The following is a 23,884-nucleotide window of genomic DNA, read 5'->3' on the forward strand; positions in this document are numbered from 1 at the left end:
GCCCTGATGATTATATATTAGTCTTTGGGGTTTGAATGCCGAGTCCACTAAAATGAGCTCCTGAAGGCTAGAATTCATGCTCACTTCCCATGCTGTACTGGGAGTCCTCGATTTATAACCATTTTAGGGACTACAGCACTGAAAAAGTGGCTTGTGTGACTTTTCACACTTATGACCATTACCATCTCCATTCAAGCATTTTCTTATTCATTTATTAAAATATAAAACACAGAAATACCAAGAAAAATGAAAATAGTGGGAAAATATGGGAGGAAAAGGGAAAGAGTGTAAAGGGGAAAAGAAAAAAAAGAAAAGCATTGACTTCCAACTCCTTTTGACACAGTAGAATAAGGTAAAAACTTTTTACTTTTACATAATAATATATACTAGCCATTTCTATAACAAGATGACCACTACAGAATATCCACGGACTTAACTGTAAGCCTTCCATTAGAGTTTAGCAATCTCCTTACCCCACCACCACTATTATCTGAGACAATTTGGGGCACCTCCACTGCTTAAAGCTATGTTACAACCAATGGCCCAGAATGAGTAGCGCACCCCCCCTCTCTCTCTCTCCCTCCCTCCCTCCCTCCCTCTCTCTTTCGGGTTGGGAGATCCAGCTCTCTAACCCTGCAGAAGATGCAGAATTGCATTGTACCCACAAAATTGGAGCACCACAAGGAAGTGAGCCGTCCACCAGCCATCCACACCATTCAATGGACCAGATGCCGAGGGAGGGAGGGGGCATAGATTTATTCATGTGTTTTGGGGGTGTTGAAAGGAAGATGGGGGAAGCATTTATTATTTTTTTTGCAGTAAAATAGAGGCAGGGCCTGGATCCCACATTCACGATAGCCATGTTGGCTTTTCTGGTCCCCCTGATGACCCCCCTGGCTTATTGCCTTAAAAATACAATATTTTATTCCACTGAAAAGAGTGTTCAGTTTACAGACCACCCTGAAATGGCAGTAAAGCAGACAATTGCAGTTAAAACAAGAAAATATAAGTCAAAGGGATGGGGGAGTCAGACGCTTTTACACATTCGACACCATTTGATTATGGTGTGTCGTTTTATTCTCCTCCTGTTTGTGAGATTTATTTTCTGTTTTTAAGTAAGGCAGCACATTCCCATTTCATTTTGACCTATCTCAAGGCACAACTCCAGGCAGGAACTTTGGAAGTCAGAGAAGCTTGAATAGAGACATCTCCATTCTCTTTCCTGAGCCAGGTGATCCGCCTCGTTTGTGGAAGCCTTTTGAAGTAGATGCTGCCTTCCTTTAGGTTTTCTTTTTTAACTTGATGGTGGACCTTGTTCCTTGATGCATAACATCTTTTGTGTTAGATATGTCTGAGATCCAAAGCTCAGGTTTTTAAATGATTAAGCCACGCTTTCGTTAAAGCTCAAGATATTTGAAACTTTTTGATTTCAGGGGAAAAGATGTAAGCAACAAATCCTTGATTTCCTGCTTACTTAAGAAAGATCCCAAAGACTCCACTCTGGCCGAATTGTGGCCCTTTGTGAAGCAGGTCCAAGTCTTGTACCAAGGATTTTGGAAAACTGTCTGACTGTTCCAGTCTTGCAATAGAACAATGTCTGCTTAGAGTGGAGCTCCAGGTTTAGTGGCTTCAGGGCCATCCTCAAGTTGCATTCTTGGCTTTTCCATTGTCTTCACTTAGGGCAGTGATAGCTAAAGTGCCCAAAGTGTGCCCGTGTGCATGAATGCTTGTGTGCCCAAACCCCCATAATGCAATGTGCGCATGACCCCGTGCACCCTGCGCATGCACACATGTCTCCCCGCACACGGCTCACCCCCCCCCCGCGCATGTGGGTCAGACCCGCTGACCAGCTGGCTGGCAGGAGGCTCGTGCGCATGCGCGGCAGAGCTGAATTGGGGCAACAACTCGTGTGCCCACAGAGAAGGCGCTGCGTGTCACCTGTAGAACACCTGTAGAACCTTGGCTGTTCTTTGGAATTTCTCATCTAGCCTGGGGTTTCCTGACAGTCTCTCCTCCAAGTTTTAACCAGGTGTGACCCTGCTTAGCTTTTCAGATCATTCAAGGGGAGCTAATAAGGGCTCCCACCTAGCAGAGTTCTGGTATGATAGAGTGGCACCACAAAATTGTTATTTGTCATCATTGTTGCTGCTTTCGAGAAGTATCCAGGGTGGTGTGTCAGAGCTGACCCAGCCTTAGCAGAAGCAAGAAACAGACTCCTTGTCATGAAAAACTCCTCTTTATTTACCTCTTGTGAATTAATTGCATTCATCCACCAAAAAGTCCAGGCAAGAGTCCTGCAAGGACTTAATGGCAGTAACAGACCTTATCAGTTCCTTGCCATAATTCCAAGGCTTGGAGCTCCCAGCCAAAAGGCTGCAAATTAAGTTCTGTCAAGCAGTCTTTGTGGCATGAAACACAATGAGCAAAATCTTCAGAAATACAAACTATTGTCTCCTATGACAACCACTCCCCTTTCCTTCTATTTATTCCCCAGCCGGGGAGGGGCCATTCAGCGTCCATGTGTGGTTTGCTTCCCGAGTCGACTCCTTGTCCTCCGTTGTTCACCTCTCCGAACTGCTTTGCACATACGTGCATCTGGAACAGGCCCCAGCTGTTCTTTCTCCTCACTCATATCAGCTTCCAAAGGCAGCTGCCTCTCCGGTGGTTGGGAAATTTTGGACAGCCCTGGCTCTATCTCTGCATCCGATGCAGGGCATCCATCAAAGCCTTCCCCAGACTCCAGAACTCACCCAAATTCCTCCCCGACATCATCCGAGTCTACAGCCAGCTCTGCTGGCAGCTGGTGGGCCACAACAGTGCCTGAGCTGACCTTATGCAATGGGCTTTTTAAAAAAAATCCTCCGACATTTCCTGAAGCCTCCTCACGTGAAAAAAATGGGGTGGTTGTCCAACCCTTGTGAAAAAATTCTGGGAGTTGGTGAAGAAATTCAGGTGGAATGGAGAACTGCTTTCTCCAATGTCCAGTCAAGAGATTTCATAACATAACATAACATAACAACAGAGTTGGAAGGGACCTTGGAGGCCTTCTAGTCCAACCCCCTGCCTAGGCAGGAACCCTACACCATCTCAGTCAGATGGTTATCCAACATTTTCTTAAAAATTTCCAGTGTTGGAGCATTCACAACTTCTGCAGGCAATGTTATGTTATGTCATGATCAGATTCCATGACTGAATTCCAGCCATGATTATTCTTATCAAACACTGATCTTCCAGCTTGTAAGAATTCAAGAATCTTTGAAGTAGCTATATTTGAAATCTGTAATTAATTTTTGTGCTCATTTTTCCCAGGTTGACAATTAGTAGGTTGAAGTTAAATTAGCAAAGGAGTTATTTTTTGAATAATAAATGTTCTATCTGACTTTAATTACTTCATAATTCTCTCCAGGTAGCTTTAAAAATCACAGTGGCTCAGCTTTGCTTTTTTTTCAATTGTTTTTGAACGGGCCTGTTAAGCCTTAACCAAAGTTGAAAGGTGCTTGGAAAAAGCACTTTTGGGACAACAGGAGAAATTCAACCCTGCTCTGAGATCCAGGAAAGATGGCAGCATTTGGAATGTTAGATGGGATGTTGTTTTACTCACCATTGGAAAAGCATCACTCTCACAACTGCACTCACATCACTTGCCCATTTGTACCCAGCCACTGCCCTTCCCCGTCACAGTCGGCCCCAAGATGCTCTGCTATGGGGCATGGAGGAGCGATAATGCCCAGCTCGTTACCAACCTACCCAATGTCCAGAACTAAATTACTTGGTTCAGTTGTAGAGTTGCCTCTTCTTTTCCTTGGCTAAAAGAATTCCAGCTGTGAGACAAGGCACAATTACCAGTAATATGCTGCTACCTCTCCTTGAAAACCCAAATAGGCAACTAAGTTGTTTGCTAGGGGGACATGGCGCCTCCTCCCAATCTCTGTTGGTGGGTAGTTGTTGTTGTTTTGCAACTCTTTTGTTCACCAATGTAGTCTTGGGTCTTTATCCCATCTATCTATTCCCTCTCATTCCCCTGAGGAATGCATGCCAAACCATTCTCTCCAGTTGTGTTTCTGCTAACCAGGGTTATGTTTTATCCATACCTCTGCAGGGAACAAATCACAAGACAGTGGGATTGCCGAGATGGAAGAACTCCCAGTTCCTCACAACATCAAGATTAGCAACATCACTTGCGATTCTTTCAAGATTTCATGGGATATGGACTCCAAGTCAAAGGAACGTATCACCCACTATTTCATTGATCTAAATAAGAAAGAAAACAAGAATTCCAACAAATTTAAGCACAAGGTAGGTCTTCCATTCCTATTGGCAGAAGAAGCTTCATGAAGCACTGAACAACACAGAGTTCTGATTTCTCTACTCAAAGCCTCATATCTCTACCCTTAGTATTAAGAAGGGGGAAATCATTATAAATTGCTAACACAAAAAGGGTTTTCCCAAAGAAAGGGAACCCCAAGTGTAGGCTTCTACCTCAGACTTAAATTTTTCTAACATCCTTGCAGTGGTTTGGTACCTTGGTTTAATCCAGACCACTAAACATTATAATTCATCAGGGGCTTAATAAGCATTTCATTTAATTGTCTTTCCTGCAAAGTTGGGGAAAATTGACAATGAATAGGTGCCAAATCCAAGTCATGTTGGATTTTCCCTTAGGATTTTTACAGTACTACTCTTTCACACATTTATCACAGAGGAAACACCATTACAATTATGGGGGATTAATTCAGGGTTATATATACAGCAGTCACTTGATCTTTTCTATATAATCTTTGAGATGAACATTTGTATGAAATGTGTCTGAAAATATGCATTTTCACATGCATGTCTCCTAATACATACATTTCTGTGTATCATTCCAATATTATATGTGAGTTGCTTTCCTAATATGATGTGTTTATGTTTATGACATCTAGATGGATTTGGTTCTGTTTCATGAGATGCTGAGCCCTGGTTGAGCCAGTACTCAAAGCATAGGTGAAACTGGAGTAGTGCTAATTGACTAGTGGGAAGAATAAATACATTATTATTTGTGGGGTTTGGAATAGCATGCAGGAGACTCACATCAAAATAACTTTAACAGGCATTAGCTTGGCATGAATTGAGCTGAAGGTCACAGAAACAATGGGAGGTTCAATTTTTGTTTGAACCTTCAGCACAATTCATGCCAATCTACTTTGATTTTTTTTTAATTTATTTGCATTTATATCCCGCCCTTCTCCGAAGACTCAGGGTGGCTTACACTATGTCAAGCAATAGTCTTCATCCTATTTGTATATTATATACAAAGTCAACTTATTGCCCCCCCAACAATCTGGGTCCTCATTTTACCTACCTTATAAAGGATGGAAGGCTGAGTCAACCTTGGGCCTGGTGGGACTTGAACCTGCAGTAATTGCAAGCAGCTGCTGTTAATAACAGACTGTCTTGCCAGTCTGAGCCACAGAGGCCCTATGACTCCATAGTTAGGTCCATGCCACCAAGTCAACAGTATGAACCGTAATAGCATGGACAAAGGATGGTCATCATGAATTGCTTTTAGGAAACAGTCAAACTGGTTTTGAAATTTTCTTAGACATTATCTATTTCAAATGTCTCAGCAATTCCCAGATTTACAAAAATTACCATATTTTTTGGAGTACAAGATACTCCAGAGGTTAAGATGCACATTAGTTTGTGGGGAGGAAATAAAAAAAAAAAATCTGCCTCTGCCTACCAGCATCCATCGGTATTCAAGGCTAGTATCCTTGCAGCAAACAGCAAACAGCCTGGTTAGCTTCAGCACGTTATCACAGCCTGATTCAGCATGAGCAGCTGATCGGCGGTTGGATCGGCCTCCCAGTATACTGCCAATCAGCTGTTCCAGGCTGTAGGGATAGCCACAGCCTATCGCCGCCTCTGCATGTTGCATTTTTGGCCTCCGCGCATCGCGTTTTTCGCCTTTGCACACTCCTTTTTAGACCCTTTCCAGGCTGCGGGGATCACCACAACACATCACCGTCTATCACTGTCTCCGCACATCATGTTTTCTGCCTCCGCACATCGCACTTTTAGCCTCCACATGCCCTGCTTTTGGCCTTCGCACATTGCATTTTCCGCTAGTTCCAAGTGGTGGGTATTGGTGGCAGCGGCGATCCCTGCCTGGAACTGGCTAAAAATGTGATGCACGGAGGCCAAAAATGGGGCATGCAGAGGCTGAAAACAAGACACCAAATGGCCGAATGGTGGGGGCCGGTGAGTGGGCGGGGCTTTTGCAACATTCGGTGTATAAGACGCACTGCAATTTTCAGCCACTTTTTGGGGGGGGGGGAAGTGCGTCTTATACTCCAAAAACTACGGTAATTATAAAGAGAAAAAGAATGGAAAAGCAGTTTGAAGCAGTTTCTTGAGATTACATTTGTTTCTTTGTAAGTAGTCACTGCAATAGTAAAATAGCTTTTCTTCTTCCCTGTTATCAAGCTGTTGTTGTTTAAATCGTCACTCAGTTACTGAATCTTATTCAGTCTGGATAACATTACATTAATGTTGCATAGGTTTCTGCCTCAGAAAGAAAGGCAGTAAATACCAAAATGTCAAGTGTTTGCCCTCTAAAGTACTTTGAAAAATTAAAATATGCATTTAAAGGACCAATAAACATTTGACAGCTAATAATATGTTTTTAAATCCTGACCCTGAAGATGTGAGAAGGTTAAATCAGTGGCTGTTATAAAAACAGCAAAAATGATTTAACCCAACTAAAGTTGCCTTAACACATGTGCTCCCAAAGTTATTAGCCTTCCTTTTTCTTACTCCAATTATGATCGGAATGTATTAAGTCAAGAAACAGAGTTCCAAGTGCAAATGTGAACCTCCAAAGTCTTAGACTCCTGGGTTTATGTCAGTCTAGCATTGCAAGCCTAAATGTAATTTATTTATATATACAACAATGTGAAGTCACCATTGCTGGTTTTTATTTGGCCTTCACAAGCATCACGTTCTTCCCAAGAACTTGGAATGTCACACCGTATCGGGGTTAGTATATGTGCAGAACTGACAGGTGTGACCTTTTGCCACTGACAAATAGAAATTGTGTCAATGCACAGATTTTCTAAGTCCAAGGGTTTTTGATATTTTGTTTTTTTGGAGAAGCATTGGGACCATCATAGCTGGTTTATGCCACAATTTTTCCATTTTGATTTTCAGATCTTGATACTTTGTTGGATCTTCTCCAATTCTTTGTTTATTATCTCTTGATATTGGCACATCAATTAATCACACTTCCTTCAGTTTAACCACAGTTATATCTGGTGCATTGTGCATCAAAACGTTATCGGTTTACATTTAGAAATCCCTCAATATTTTCACTGGTTCGTTTTTCAACTACTTTTTTTAACTTGTATGTTCTCACCAATTTTTTGATCATTGTGATAATTTTTTGGCCTGTGTTAATTTTTACAGATGTTCCAATGAAGCATTTTGGCATCTGTGCCTCATGGTGTTGTCATCATCATTGTTATTAATGTATGTAGAGGCCACAATACAAAAATATATGGAGATCTCCATTTAAAAGGGACATTTAGAAGATACTCTGCTCCTGAACAGATCAATCTTATACAGTTAGTCTCCAACTTACAACAGTTCACTTAGTGACCATTCAAAGTTACAACTCCACTGAAATAAGTTACTTATGACAATTTTTCGCTCTGATGACCATTGCAGTATCCCCATGGTCACGTGCTTTCCATTCGGATGCTTGAAAACTGACTCAAATTTATGACCGTTGCAATGTCCTAGGGTCGTGTGCAGAGGTGCAATTCAGCTGGTTCGGACCGGTTTGGGCCAACCAGTAGCGCCGACAATCAGTTGGCCCTGCCTACCCATTTCCTGCTTTGTAGCTCATCTCAATTGCACAGCACAGATGATTCCCTCCCCCTTCGCTGTTCTACTTACCATTCATGATTCGGAAGGTAATCAGCTGAGCTGCTAAAGGCTCCATCTTCAGCACTGCATGCAAACGCCTTAGTTGCACACGCAAAGCGTGCACTCACCGAACCGGTTGTTAAACCGGCAGCATTCCACCGCTGGTCATGTGATCGCTTTCTAACAAACAAAGTCAAGGGGGACATCAGACGCACTTAAGCACCGTATTATTAATTTAACAACCGCAATGATTCACTTAACAAATGTGACAAGAAAAGTCATGAAATGGGGCAAAAGAAATTTCTCAGTTAGCAACATAAATTTTGGGCTCAGTTGCGACTGTAAGATGAAGACTATCTGTATTCCTTTTGGACAGAAGAAAGAAAAATCTCTTTTTGGGGAGGAAATTTATTTATTATTTATTTATTTATTATTTGTATTTGTATACCGCCCTATCTCCCGAAGGACTCAGGGCGGTTCACAGGCAAATAAAAAACATATATATACAAATTAAGAAACTTATTCAAAAAGCCAAATTATTAAAAATAGTATAAATATTAAAACCAATTAAAACCCCTATAAAATTTAAAAACTAGTCCAGTCCTGCGCAGATAAATAGGTGTGTTTTAAGCTCGCGACGGAAGGTTCGGAGGTCTGGAAGTTGACGGAGTCCTGGGGGGAGTTTGTTCCAGAGGGTGGGAGCCCCCACAGAGAAGGCCCTTCCCCTGGGCGTCGCCAGACGACACTGCCTAGCTGACGGCACCCTGAGGAGTCCCACAGCACTGGGACTATGACAACAGAGTTGCTTCTTTGGCTGGTGGTGGTCTTTCGTTCCTGAAAAGATCCAAAGGGTCTTTTCAGATAGCTGATCTCTGGGACTAAATCTGCCCCATCGCTGTTTTGAACTGGGTGGGCAAGCAAATGAGCAACTGGTACTATTACTTCTGCTGCACGCCCGAGCATGTTCTCACTTCCTCCCCGCCCACCAGAAGTGGAAATTGCACTTGCACTGAAGTGTGATGGAATGTAAGAGATTATGGGAAGAAAAGGATGGGGTAAGAGACATAAACAGTCAAGAGACATTTGGGAGCTCATGAACAGCAACTCAACCCAAGTGGAGAGAAGCATTTCAGATCATCCAGAGACTTTACCATAATTAACTCATAGTAACTAAGGATAAAAAAAAAACCATCCTGCAGTTTCCAAGTTTCTTCACTTACTCTAAACTAACATTAAATTCTTTGTGCGTCCAAACACACTTGACCAATAAAGAATTCTATTCTATTGAAGATTCCTTTCAGGAATCGGTGTAGTTCTTCCTTCCAGGATCACATCTGCCTGGTTCTGGGCATAAAACTGGAAAAATCGTTTGCAATTTTCTCCTCTTCTGATTTCTTGCAGCTCTCAGGTGTGTCTCCCTGACAAGGAGAATCCCTCCTTAATTGTCTCTAATGCCGATAGCAGCTTCTCTGTCAATGACTGGCCTCAAATCCAAGCAAGTCATTCTGCTTCTGATGAACTTTATGAACTGCATTAATAATTTTCTGCTTCTGAAGCATTTACTAGGTCCCAGAATATCTGCCAGCCTTCCCTGCCCTGCTGAAACGGTGGGCTTTAACTCTCAAAAACCCCAGTCAACTTAACCCTTTGTAAGATAGAATAGAATAGAATAGAAATTTTTATTGGCCAAGTGTGATTGGACACACAAGGAATTTGTCTCTGATGCATATGCTCTCAGTATACATAAAAGAAAAGATACCTTCATCAAGGTACAACACTTACAACATTTAAAGATAGTCATAGGGTACAAATTTAACACAATGATCCAACACTTAATGATAGTCACAGGCTACAAATAAGCAATCAGGAAACAATATCAGTATAAATTGTAAAGATACAAGCAACAAAGTTACAGTCATAAGTGGGAGGAGATGGGTGATGGGAACGATGAGAAGATTAATAGTAGTGCAGACTTAATAAATAATTTGACAGTGTTGAGGGAATTATTTGTTTAGCAGAGTGATGGCATTTGGGAAAAAACTGTTCTTGTGTCTAGTTGTTCTGGTGTGCAGTGCTCTATAGCGTCGTTTTGAGGGTAGGAGTTGAAACAGTTTATGTCCAGGATGCGAGGGATCTGCAAATATTTTCACGGCCCTCTTCTTGATTCGTGCAGTATACAGGTCCTCAATGGAAGGCAGGTTGGTAGCAATTATTTTTTCTGCAGTTCTAATTATCCTCTGAAGTCTGTGTCTTTCTTGTTGGGTTGCAGAACCGAACCAGACAGTTATAGAGGTGCAAATGACAGACTCAATAATTCCTCTGTAGAACTGGATCAGCAGCTCCTTGATCCATTTTCCCTTCACAGTTTAGCCTGCAATTCTGCACTTTGCTGCCTGAGAATATGTCCTCTTTGATGACATTCATAGCTTGAATATATCTGAGGTATAATATATTACACTCACGTCATGGTCTTTTTTTCCCAACACCATTTCGCTCCCTCATCCAGTATGATTATCTACTTAGTGAATGTTTCTTATTAGTAGCTACTTATGGTCACTTCTGCATGGAGAATTGGATATTCAGATAAAAAGGAGTTATATCTATAAATATCATTGAGTCTGAATAAGGATGATATTTCGGTAATTACAAGATAAGGAGGTAGAAACTCAAAGGTTGACCTGCTCTGCTGAAGAGGCTAAATTTTGCCCTTCCAGAGGAGGGTTTGATGCTGTCTCGTTTTGTTTCCAGTTAGACCAGCAAAACAAACCAGGAAGGCTCACTGAATCCTGATCTGTATAACATTACTTACAAGACAGGGTCCGTCATTTGTAGCAGTTTTAATAAATGGCTATTCCTGTTTATTTTAATTATTCTTACTTACAATTTATTTATGCAATATTATTCTAACCAGATAAGAAGAGAATTTCAAAAAGGATGGCCTTTTTTCTATTGGGGGGGGGGGACATATTGTTTCAGATTATCTTTTATTCTTATTCTTCATTAATGATACTGTTCATTTATGAGATACCATTAGAGGGGAAAGTAACAGTGGTTGTATATTTTATTAATTGCAGTATTTCATGTATAAATTTCCTGTTTTATTGGTTGCATTAGGTTTTCACTTCTAGATAATGCTTTAAGACTGGTGTGGAGGCTCACTTTTCCACTGATATGTTTATCCTGTATTTACCCTGATTTTCCTTAATCTGTTTAGGATTACCAGATCGTTGGCCTGCCATAAATAGCTTCCAAGGAGCTTTCTTTGTAATGGATGGTAAATGGCACACATGAAAGAACTGTCTTACAATATGAATAGGTTTAGAAATCTGGTCAAATATAAGAAACACCTTGATGATTTCCTTTCACGGAAGCCCACCAACCAAATAGTAAACTAGTAATGCTTAAGAAATCTTAGTTGGAAGATAAACTCATTGCCTGTGAAATGTGGAATTGCTATAATACTTGCAACCTTATTCTATCTCTTCTGCCTATTTAGACATCTTTCTCAAGAAAAAAGTAACAATATCTCTAGTTTTATAGCCTTCCAAATACTACCGGTATATTTAAGACGACTGTATCTGGGCTGCAATAATTCAAATTTCCAGAAGATGGACACACATCAGGATTAGACTTTGCAATATTACCTTGCTGCCATCTAGTGGACTTCTAGATGTTTGCTAATGGCATTCAATCAATTGCAATACTAGCTCTGGAAAAATAATTCTGCTTCTCCTACAACCATTATGTTATGTTTGTTAGTGGGACTAGTGTAAGAGAAGCATTCAGGAAATACCAACTTCCTTCCTTCCTTCCTTCCTTCCTTCCTTCCTTCCTTCCTTCCTTCCTTCCTTCCTTCCTTTGTCATGGCCTATCCCCTGAATAGGGGACATGGTGGCTCAGGGGCTAAGAGGCTGAGCTTGTCGATCGAAAGGTCGGCAGTTCAGCGGTTCGAATCCCTAGTGCTGCCGTGTAACGGGGTGAGCTCCCGTTACTTGTCCCAGCTTCTGCCAACTTAGCAGTTTCGAAAGCACGTAAAAATGCAAGTAGAAAAAATAGGGACCACCTTTGGTGGGAAGGTAACAGCGTTCCGTGCACCTTTGGCGTTGAGTCATGCCGGCCACATGGCCACAGAGACGTCTTCAGACAACGCTGGCTCTTCAGCTTTGAAACTGAGATGAGCACTGCCCCCTAGAGTCGGGAACGACTAGCACCTATGTGCGAGGGGAACCTTTACCTTTACCTTTATCCCCTGAACAATTCTCTTCTATTAGTCAAGAGAAAATAACATTTCAAAACCTTTGAATTCTAGTAAGAAACTAACCTCATCCACAACCCCCATCACAGGTATCTGGAGAAAGGCATGTTGAATATCACACACATCATAATATCACTGTGGAGATAATATGAAGTATATAATTTGACATGCATTGCGTAATTTGAATTGTTTGTGTGGTAGTGTCCTAGCACAGGATGTTGTTCGTCCACACATGAGAGTGGAGAACACCAAACTGGGGAGATGAGGTTCAACAGTTGAAAGGCTCACTTATCTTCTGGTACTCTTTCTATCTTCTTACTTTTTCCTCCATTTTTACTTCCCAACTAGGATGTGCCTACAAAACTAGTGGCAAAAGCTGTCCCCCTGCCTATGACCGTCCGTGGCCACTGGTTCCTGAGCCCACGGACTGAATACACAGTTGCTGTGCAGACGGCTTCCAAGCAAGTGGATGGAGACTACACAGTTTCAGAATGGAGTGAGATTATTGAATTCTGTACGGCAGGTGAGTCCTCTGCTTGTGAGAACCAGCCTATGGCCAAGAGGCAGCTTGTCAGAAGCAAGTAGCAGTTAAAAGAAGCAGAAATGGTTTGGTGCCAGAGTGTCCACTTTGGGACAGGGAACTGAGTACTGAGAAGGTCAGAAGAATCCCCTAGGAGTCGAGTGCTTCAGAAGATTGTGCGGAAGATTGGAAAATAGGAGGTCAAGGAAGAAGGGGCATTTGATTGTTAATGTGAATACAAAAATAAGTGACCAGGATGAAAAAAACTTCATTCAGGTGCTTTGCTGATCTGTAGAGAAGGAATGAGGATAGAACCACAAATGAACAGATGAAGTGAAAGACACAAAAGGAAGACCAAGAAAGTCACACTTGGAGAGAGTTGATGAAACAACAGAATAACATAGTTGGAAGGGACCTTGGAGGTCTTCTAGTCAAATCCACTGCTTGAGCAGGAGACCTATACCATTTCAGACAAATGGATATCCAATCCAGAGAGGGAGGGAGAGCGAGAAAGAGAGAGAGAGAGTTGAGAAATTGAGACCAAAACTATGGGCCTGATAGAAGTGAGGCAGTTTGCAAGAAAAGGAAGTTATGGAGAAGTATACTAAATTCTTTTTTCCTTTCCTCCTTTCTTTCCTTTCCCTACTGTGTCTTACTCTCCTTCTGAACTTGACATCATGTTGCTTACCCTGAAAGAGAATAACCAATGGTGAAATAGGGATGAACTTATGGATAGGTGTGTGTGGGGTCCCAGTTGATAATAGCACCCTCAATCACCTGTTTGGAAGCACCAGTGTATTGTCCTCACTAAGAAAAATATTTTGTATTCACAGATTATTCCAAGGTTCACTTAACACAACTTTTGGAAAAGGCAGAAGTGATTGCAGGGCGTATGCTTAAATTTTCAGTCTTTTATCGTAATCAACACAAAGAATACTTTGACTATATCAGGTAAGTAAAGGCAAAAAGAGCCTGCATGTGGAGGAAATAAGACCATGACTTTTCCCACTAATAAGTGACAAGGAAACACTCAACACCTCAGATCTAGGAGCAATCTGCTTCTTAATTAGCAACAGTTCCCTGTAAGTGTTATTGTTGATAAGTGAATAGCAGGTTGTACTCTTCAGTAGATTTAATTCCAGTATTCCTGAAATCTAAGCAAAGCAGTTTTACCAGATACAGCTTTAAAAACAAGGAAGCCAAGTAGTTATAATATAGAAGTCTGGTGTTCAGGAAAAATTAACGACAATATATAGTCTTGGAGTAGCTTCATTGCTGGCCTAGGATTAGCTCATCTGGCACTGGGGGTCGCTGTGCTGCCATCCAAAAAGTGGTTGCTCTGCTGCCTCTCCTTGTGGTCTAAAATGGTTCCTCTCAACTTTTAGTGATGCTCATCTCAGCCCTCTGAGATGTAAAATCCTCAATCTTGGTTCTGAGAAATTAAAAAAAAACACAGAAGATGAACCTCATCTAAAGTTTTCTTCATCTCAATGCATGGAAAGCATAGAAGAAGACAAAGTAGAACTAGAACTCATCCTGTGATTTTAAATTTTCCCCTTTGCCCTAATGGAACACTTTGCTTTGTGGACAAACATCTTACCATGGATGTAGCACAATCTGTAACCCTCTGATGAAATCCAGTGACTCTTAGGAAAGGGACAGAAGTAGATTGACTGTGATATACCGTAATTTTTTTGAGTATAAGACACATTTTTTCCCCTCCTAAAAGAGGGTGAAAATTTGGGTGTCTCTTATACATCAATGTAGCCCTGCCCATCTGCCAGCCCCCACCTTTTGGCCTCTGCCTCCCAGCAATTTGCCTCCTTGCAGCAAACAGTCTGTTTCAGTTTTAGCTTCAGCACAGATTAGCACAAGCAGCTGGTTGTCAGTTGGATCGGGCTCCTGACCATCAGCTGTTTCAGGCTGCAGGGATTGCATTGCCTGTTGCCGCCTCCGCACACCCCATTTTCGGCCTCCACCGTTTGCTGCAAGGAGGCAAATTGCTGGGAGGTAGAGGCAGATTTTTTTACTTGTTTTCCTCCCCGAAAGAGGTAGGTGCGTCATATAGTCCGGAGCATCATATACTCCAAAAAATATGGTAGATTGTTGCAACTTTTTAATTGTACTTTCTATTCTAAAAATAAAAGGAGCCTTTCCCGAGCTGTGTTTGGTCTCCCACTCAATATCACACACTGCCTAAAATTAGAGACCCTCTCCAATAAGATACACAGCTCCCCGATAAAAGCAGATTTGGTCTCTGCCAGCATCTGTATTGTCCAGTTTCTCTGCATAAATGCAAACAGGATGAGAGTTGACCCATGGGGGTCTGCACGGTCCTTGTGCTCTAATGCCACTGTAGAACTAACATGTGCCCCGTCCCTTTATTTCCAGAGAGCAGCATGGAAGCATCCTGCAGCCTTCCGTTAAGGATAACAGCGGCAGCCACGGGTCTCCTATCAGCGGGAAGCTGGAGGGGATCTTCTTTAGCTGCCACACCGAATTCAACACCGGAAAGCCCCCCCAAGATTCGCCTTACGGAAGATACAGGTTTGAGATCGCAGCCGAGAAACTTTTCAACCCAAACACAAATTTGTACTTTGGGGACTTCTACTGCATGTATACCGCCTACCACTATGTCATTCTTGTCCTTGCCCCCGTCGGCTCGCTGGGGGATGAATTCTGCAAGCAGCGCCTGCCTCAGCTGAACTTGCAGGATAACAAATTCCTGACCTGCACCGAAGAGGAAGACGGGGTCATGGTTTACCACCATGCACAGGATGTCATCTTGGAAGTGATTTACACTGACCCGGTCAATCTCTCCCTCGGCACAGTGGCCGAAATCACTGGCCACCAACTCATGAGTTTGTCCACTGCCAATGCCAAGAAAGATCCAAGCTGCAAGACATGTAACATCAGTGTGGGACGCTAATTTCCATCTCCACCCTCCTTAGGACCCTCCTCCGTTGCCTACGCCCTCTCTCCACCCTCCACATCAGACGCATGACAAATGCCCTCCTTCCCAGAAGCAAGCCCCTGTGACCCAATTCTTCAACAGTTCCTCTCTCTGAGCAGAGCTACATGTTCCAGCGAAGCTGGGGCAGCCCCCTAAATGGCATCCAGTGAAGTATCTTTCTCCCTTTCTGCCCTACAGCATTGAAGCTGAGCATGCTGGCCGTTGTACCCACAGCTTATGTGCTTTCCTTGTTCCGGTTGGATGTTGCTGGTGGGGGACACGGGATGGGATGGCCTCCCCGTGCCAGTCAGTGGGTCCCTGTGTCATGGGGGAGAAAGGAAAGGAGCTCCACGTGGAGTCAGTATTATCTGCAGCCGCCCTGTGTAGCATGTAGTTCTGCCCTTGGCATTTCCCACATTCATTCCCTCCTGATCCACCACTGCTTTCAACTGTTCAAAATCTTGAGGGTATTTTAGTTTTATTTTATTTTCCTTTTTTCCCTAGCAACCATTTATACATCTAGGTGCTGCAATTGGTGTTAATTTGTCCCTCCTCTCTCCATACTGCCAAATGTAACAAATCTATATAAACAAGCTTGAGTAAAATAAAATTTCCTGGCTTCTAAATGGTGTTTAAATATGCATTCATTTTAACCTACTGAACAACTTAACTGGGATATTTCTAAACAGCATGATCAGGTATAATGGCAGCATGATGATCTCTCACAAGCCTAGGGGGGAAAAAGGTCAGCACTTCCAATGTGTCGTTTGACAGTGTTATTTATGTTATTTATATGAGCTAACAAACAAACGGAAGACCTGTGTTTCATCATAATAGAAAAATATTTTATTTGTACTGTTGTATAAAATATTATACAATCATATAGAATATATAGATGGCATTTTAATAGCAACTGTACACATGTCATGACAGCATTTTCCCTTATCAAAGATGTAGTTTGTAAACTTCAAATACTTGTGTATCTATCTGTTCCTGTTGCTCTGACATGAGTTTTAATTAAAACAGATTTATGAAGGAGACCGTTCTGGTTCAGTTATAAATGATGCAGCCAACGACACTGAAACACCAATTGCTATAGAAACAAACAAACATACAAACAAACAAAAAAATCCACTTAGTTTAAGTCATGGGACAGAGACCTTTCCCAAATCATTAAAAGATTCCTCCCCCCTCTTTTTGTTTCTTTTTTTTTCTTTTTTAGAAATCATGCTTCAACTTTTACATATGGTGACCTATAGACAAGGTTGGTGGATAATGGAATTCATCAGATACCTTCCTTTATGACACTATAGCACAAAGAGCAGTAGACCCTGTCCACCTTTTGCATGAAGCTCTGGTTCTTGGAGGGGCATCTCCCCGGACTTCCTTGCCATTTCTGATATTGTGAAATCACTGCCCTCCACACATGAATATCTCCTCTGGTCCTGTCCTCGCCCACATCTCTCTTTGCTTGTGGGAATCCTCCTTCATCTGTGCACCAGAAGGACAAGACCAAGAGCTCTGCCTCTCCTTTTCACGTCATTATTACAAAAAGGCAAAACCGGAAGGCTAAAGACAGTACTCATCTCTTTCTGGAGTCTTCTTTGAATCTGGTTGCCGTTAAACCTGTGTTTCTTGAGAAGTCTCCTGATTGTCCACCTCAGACTCAATCATGCTCCATATGGAAGTGATCTATTTTACGCTGCGATAATAACTTGCTTATAAAGTCTATTCCTTTAGCCTATAGTAAACCAAGTTAGAAAACAGAAACCCAACCATCCGCCATTCATAACCATGATACTTAGATTAAATATCTGCATACATCATAATGCAATAAACTATTATCACTATAACAGAGTACCTTGGCAATCATCACATGTGAAATATTAAGATCCTACAAAGTGCATGCTTTCAAACAAGCTTTGGTAATCATAAAAAGCAACGTTTTATAGTATTGTGCTACACAAATAAAGATTAGAATGGACCACCAAGCAGTTTGTTTCATTTTGGTTATTATCAACCAAGTCCTGGAGGTTTCCCTTGAAGAGGATGGGGTAGTTTACAATTCCTTACCCTGAAATGCATTGGCTACTCTTTCCTGTTTAAGAGTCCCCCGTCCCCCCTATAAATGCCTAATCTTCCTTCTTAAAAACTGTTCCAAGCTGTGCCAAACAATGATTTTCACTACTTAATTTCTGCACTAAATTTATGCTAAACACACCTTTTTAGCCCATGGTCTTTTCCTGATTAATTTGCATCCCTCTAAATTCACCCCTTGTGTTTGGTGATACATGGAAAGGTCAAAACAGAAATGCTACAGGAGTTAAAATGAGAAAAGTGTTTGGTCTTATCCCCGTTAATCTGATTAAAACGTCTTGGGCCGAGAATGAGCAGAAAGGAACAAGTTCTATGCCTTCATTTTTGTCACACCGGAGCCCCACAAAACCTTGCCGCTCTTCAAGAGACTTTAATGAAACCTTTCCTACTGTCTCAGTATCTGTTGTATGTTCCTTACCATAGCTGGAAAGTCATTCCTTTGGTGAACAGATATGAGACAGGAAAACTGCTGTGTGGACTGCATTTATTTTTTTAGCTTCTTAATGCATAAGTACATTATTCTCAAAAGGGATGGCACGTAACTCGGAAGCACTTATCTTTTCTATTCCTAAAATAAACCAAACTCTAGATATTGGTGTCTATCAAGCAGAATTCTACCAAATCGCCTCTCATTTTAACATTTACTTCAGAAATAGTATACAGCTGAACAATTATCTGTATTGTTTGGCTCTTGTGTTCCTTTAGGGAGGCTACTATGTCCAGTGACTCTGGAGGTGACCAGTGGCCACTTCATCCTGTTGGCTGTGGCTGCCCGCATGGGTTTCTGTTGCGCTCATGAGCAAAGCAAGCATCACAAAACCAGAAAACATAAACAAACAGACACACCCAACCGGGCGAAAGAGAAGCATGGAGAAATAAGGTCCACAATCACAACAAAGGATAATGAAAATGAGAACAACCATGTTAAAGTATCTTTCCACTGAGTGTGCAAAGCCAGCAACAGACATAAACACACTGCAGGATTTAGGCTCTGTAGCCACTCAAAAGAGTTGACTGATTAGGAGCATACGGCTTGTGAGGGTGAATTTCTCCTGCTGTTGCTTTCAGCCACATTACAATCTAAAGTACTGAGAAACTGACAATACCCATGTCACAAACCATCCCAAGGAGGCAGCTTCCAATAGGAAGACCATCAATGTTGTTGCATCTTAAAATCTGTTTTCCTGCAAAGCAACCTCTACATCAAAGCATATTTACCCACTAAACCAATTCCAACCATCGCTGGTGAGAGATTTGTTCTAGTAGATGCAAGGTAATATCTAATTTAAAAGAATATTAAAATGATGGGATACTCGCACTTTTGTTCTGCTCGTACAAAGCATTCTCGCCTTCAGCATTTCTTCATATATGAGTTTTCTCAAAGAATTCTCACCCAGAGATGGGGAGTTTTGGGAACTGGATGTATCTGGGATAGGGAGGGGAGTCATTTAGTGAAGACTGTATATATGACTTGATCATGTATATCTTTAGTTCACAATGTTTTCTAGTTGATTATAATTCGTTACAGGTACCAAGTCAAACTTTAAGGCACAGATCTAAATTTCCAAAGATACTCTACAGAGTATCTTCTCAATATTCTTGGTCTAGAACTGTCATAGTCTTTAGGGATTATGGAGTTTTACAGGTTTTACAGATTAACAGAGTTGGAAGGGAATTTGTAGGTCATCTAGTCCACCCCCACTCCCACCCCCAAGCAGGAAACCCTACACCATTTTTGATAAATGGCAGTCCAATCTCTTCTTGAAAGTCTCAAGATTAATGCGACCCATCATCAAGATGCAAGGGCAGGGAAGATGGTGTTTAGACAAGTATCACAAGCAAACTTCACCTGAAACTTTGGATTCATATCTAAAATAGTCCCACTAACATGCTTAATACAGCGGTTAACTCCCCATCCCCTTTACCCTTCCATATCTGGATGACCTTCTCCTAAACTAACATCAAAGAATAGCCCTGAGCCATTAAAAAGCAGCCAATAACTTAATGATTCCCAATTATAAAGGGGGTGACATCCATGCCAACATGCAGAATGCCAAAACAGAACAGATTTCTACAGCTGAGGAGGAGGGGATGAACCTTCCAAACTTGCAGGAATTGTTTTAAAAGTCCCACCAATCCTTTTCCCACCAACCTTCCTGCTTGTATGGAGTCCTGGTACTTGGAACAGGATGTGGTCACAGAGCTGACCTTGAAGACAGAAGGGATGGGTGGAAAAAGAGTGCATTAAGCCTGGGAAACAGATTGATTCTTCCCTATTTCACTAGGGTATATGTAACGGGAAAGGAAAATTATGTGTGTGTGTGTCTCTCTCTCCACAAAGGATGAATCCAGTCAGACTTGAAGTCTGCCTCCTGTCCTGTTCAGCCTCAAAGGACTGACAGGTGGGCACGTGGCTGGCAGGTATAATCCCTCCCTTGCTTCACTTCCATCTCTGGTCTCCCAAGGAGGAGAAACTGAGCTCTCTACATGGGGTTCCCTTCCTCACTGTGATGTCTTTGGACTTCTGGAATCCCCTTTCAGTTGTTCCTTTCCTGTGGTCAAATTTCAGTGCCAGAAAGATAGAAAACAACTTGCATGCAGAAGGACAGGGAAAAGATAATATGGGAGGGGAAGTCCATATTCCATCTACTCCAAACAAAATCTTCAAACCACAGGTGAGAATCCACAGTATAGTCCTTCATATGGCATTAGATCCCCTCTGGATATTTATAGAGCAGATGGGGCTGGTGGAATTTGGTTCCCACAGGCAGCTTAAACCAAAAGGAACATGGGTCCTTCTTGGTTTAATGGGACAGATGGGGAGGTATGGTTTTTCCCAAATCCTGGCTCCGGGATGGAAGATAATTAGTCAGCACACCTACATGCAGACTTAAACTCACACACAAATGCAAAAGTATTTTTAGACCCCCCCAAGCGATTGTGGAGGCTGGATAAACTACACTTCTAGTATTTTTAATTCAGCAGTGTGGGTTGTATTCTAAAGCTCGGACCAATTTTATAAAGTCAAAAAGCAGTGTTGAATTGTCCAAGAGAGAAATTGGCCCACTTGGCCTCACCATGGTTTCACTTTTCATCATGTTTTCCCTATAAGTCCATATCTGTACACTCTTAGTAGACGTCACAATGCAAACAGAAGAGAACTCCATCACTCAGTCAAAAGTAGTTTTACACTTTGTGCAAAATCAGGAAACTAGGCTAATCTTGTTAGCTGCCTGCAGAGTCAATAGTTCAGGAGATAACCTATTCCTTCAGTAAGAAAGAGTGCAATAACCCATCCAGCTATTTTCCAAAGGATGCCCTCCCTGTTCTGAATCAAACATTCTCAGTGCTTCTCCACCACTTCCACAGCCTGGACCAAACATTCTACGTATCTTTGCAGAATCCAGAACCTTCCCCAGAGTACATGAGTGGCAGAGCAGAACAAGGCCGCTTTGGGAAGGAGGCATCTCTTGAACATCAATTGACTCGAGGTTTAACTAAAATGTAAGACTCTGCAAGGCAGGGGAAATGTTTAGAGATGACTTTTCAATTGCTGGACTTCTCAATACATCCCATCAAAAAGCATTATGTCCTAATCCACCCAAATCCTATTTAAGAAAAGTCTGAAGTGGTAAAAACACAGAACGTAACAGAGAGGGAAATTGCAGTAAAACACTTCAGCTGGATAAACACAAAATTGATCCAGCTTTGGCAGCGACCTCTCACCCTAAATTCTCTCTACAGCAAGCTGAAATCTGCAAACAATTGTTTTTTCTAAAAATTTCCTTCAACGTGCACAGCTCACCCACCCTTTTAAAAATTATTGCATAATTTAGTCCTGGGGACTGAGAACTGGTCTCGTAGCCCAAATGCTCCCTACTGGCCCTTGAATATTTTTGTAAGAATTATTGTGAGGATTTCACTAAGCATTGCTCATGTCTTTGCATCAAAAGCACCAAATGCTGCCTTCTTATTTACCGAAAAGAGAAAGGAAGATGGAGAAAGATGAAGATTCTCAGCAGCCGGACTCTGTACTTTAGCACCATGTATTCTGATTTGCAATTGCAATTTGGGTGCTTAACCCATGTTACATAATTCATGACATCCTGATGAGTAGGACATCATGACAGCTTCCATCAGATGTCAATGCTTGGTGTTGTTCCTTGTGTGGAATTATGGCATTCTTGCCAAAACGTGGTGAGAGGCAGGCAGTGGCTGATGCCCAAGATTCCTGAACTGGCCCTTTCACAAGATTACTGAACCTTGGAAAATCTCCCTGATCCCATACAAATCTCGTGAGATTGGAATTCCAGAAAGGCAAAAAATCTCACAAGAGACTTGTCATTTTGTGGTTCTTGCTGGAATATCTCAGGCAAAGGGGAGATTGTGCAATTAATTTTGAAGGGTTAATTGAACTGGGGTTTCATAATTATGAGATTTTGCCCTTCTAGAATTCATAGTTTTGGACATACCCACAAAGCTCAACTGTATACACACACCTGGGCTTCCCTCTGGGAAGCGCAGATCAAAGAAACAGCTCATATTGCTTACTGCTTTGCCCTTCCAATGTTGTGAGCATCGTTGTTCAAATGATGGTGGCCAGATAGTTTGGATATCGAGTATCCAAAATAAATTCCAGCAGAGCTTTGAGAGATCCAAGGGCTTCCCAAGCCACCTTCTTGAAATTGCATAGGGCTGTTGCTTCCCTTTAGCTCAGCAGCAGGCAAATGCCCAGGTGACAACAGACTCTGGAATTAGGAGAGAATTTACAGGGAAGAGCCTGTCCTCCATCCAGTCACTCCTTCCTTGTGCAGTCCCATGCCTGCTCCACCACCTTTTTGCTGTGCTCACCTGAGCATTATCACCTTAAGGAAGAGCAAGAGCAAATCACTGGGCAGAAAGAGCCAGGCGTTCTCTTTCCTCACATCAGGAACTTTTACTGGCTTCAGATGGTTTTGGAGATATCATGTTTGCTGATGAGAACCTCCAGGAGGCGGAGCTTGGCCTTGATGTGCTTGTACTCCAAATATTCCTCTGACATGGAGATCCGATCTTCCTTCTGGGGATTCCTGCAAAACAACAAAATGGGCATTCAGACCTCAGCACTAAAGCCTCAAGGATTCACACCGTCCTTCTGATCAGGAGACCAAGTTTTCATTACTTCATTACTTTAGCCAGAGGAGGGGAGAGAGGGCAGAGGAGCGGGAAAAATCCAAATGAGAGCCAAGGAAATATTTGCCACCTCTCCAGGCCCAGGAGATTTAGATGTTTATTTGCAAAAGTTAGTCCCAAGAGATTAAAGGGCAATAGATATTCTGTGTGGCAGACAGTTCCACTTTCTCTTCTGGGGCTTTCTGAGAGCTTCTTTTCTTTCTCCTGAATGGCAGCAAGTATACATTGCTAATAAAGACTCCAAATCCTCACAAAGGCTAGGTTTAGGGTTAGCTGGACCCGGTGGTGGGATTCAAATAATTTAACAACCGGTTCTCTGCCCTAATGAGCGGCTGGGTGGGCGTGGCCATGGAGGGCGAGGCCAGGGGTGTGTGACAGGTAGCAGTCAGCCTCCTGAACCCCCTGGGAGAAAAACAGGCTGTGGGGGGCACGTGCTGCCCCCCCATGCCCTGTTTGGGGCCTAGTTTGGAATCAAATGGGGTGCATGGGGACTTCTGGAAGGGGAGAGGCATGGAGAGGCCAGCCAGCTATTTAACTACCAGTTCACCCGAATCGGCCCAATCCCACCATTGGCTGGACCCACAAGGGGACAATTCCTGGCCAAGCCTCTATTTCCTGCTGTCCCCAGGGGGGAAATGATATCAGCTTCAGAAAAGGGAAGTGTCGTGTCCCACTCCTCCTCCGACAGCCGGGTCTGGGAAGTCTGTATCAAGCGTGGCCACGAAGCCTCTGCAGCTTTGCCAAATTCCTGTCAGAGTTCTCAGGGCAGGCAGGAATCCAAGGTGTGACTTCAGCAACCAGATGAGACTTTGCCTGACTCAAGGAATGCCAAAAAGCAGATCCTTTATATAGGCCATGGGGTGTGGCTCCATGACTCAGCACTTATCCAGGCCTGCCCCTCCCTTCCTTTTGCTGACGTCGCCTCTCCATTCTCCAGAAGCGGGGATCCGTCCACTGTGTCTTTCCGTCCTCCTGCTCTGCT

The 23,884-nt window shown here is 42.5% G+C and overlaps 2 protein-coding genes across 4 annotated transcripts in view; one reads left to right on the forward strand and one right to left on the reverse strand.

The window, feature by feature from the left end:
• The window catches only part of PHYHIPL (phytanoyl-CoA 2-hydroxylase interacting protein like), a 37,918-nt gene extending 22,183 nt beyond the window's left edge, over window positions 1–15,735 (forward strand). Inside the window, exons 2-5 of the mRNA XM_058188593.1 lie at window positions 4,100–4,296; window positions 12,509–12,683; window positions 13,514–13,631; window positions 15,072–15,735. Of these exons, the coding sequence (XP_058044576.1) occupies window positions 4,100–4,296; window positions 12,509–12,683; window positions 13,514–13,631; window positions 15,072–15,609 (1,028 nt within the window). The 3' untranslated portion in view covers window positions 15,610–15,735. The remainder of the gene's footprint in view (window positions 1–4,099; window positions 4,297–12,508; window positions 12,684–13,513; window positions 13,632–15,071) is intronic.
• An 804-nt stretch (window positions 15,736–16,539) lies between these two features.
• The window catches only part of FAM13C (family with sequence similarity 13 member C), a 52,385-nt gene continuing 45,040 nt past the window's right edge, over window positions 16,540–23,884 (reverse strand). For all 3 annotated transcript variants that reach the window (XM_058189095.1, XM_058189094.1, XM_058189092.1), the window contains one exon: window positions 16,540–22,799. In XM_058189095.1, the coding sequence (XP_058045078.1) occupies window positions 22,676–22,799 (124 nt within the window). In that variant the 3' untranslated portion in view covers window positions 16,540–22,675. The remainder of the gene's footprint in view (window positions 22,800–23,884) is intronic.

The sequence above is a fragment of the Ahaetulla prasina genome, chromosome 6 (genome assembly GCF_028640845.1).
Source record: "Ahaetulla prasina isolate Xishuangbanna chromosome 6, ASM2864084v1, whole genome shotgun sequence".
NCBI lineage: Eukaryota > Metazoa > Chordata > Lepidosauria > Squamata > Colubridae > Ahaetulla > Ahaetulla prasina.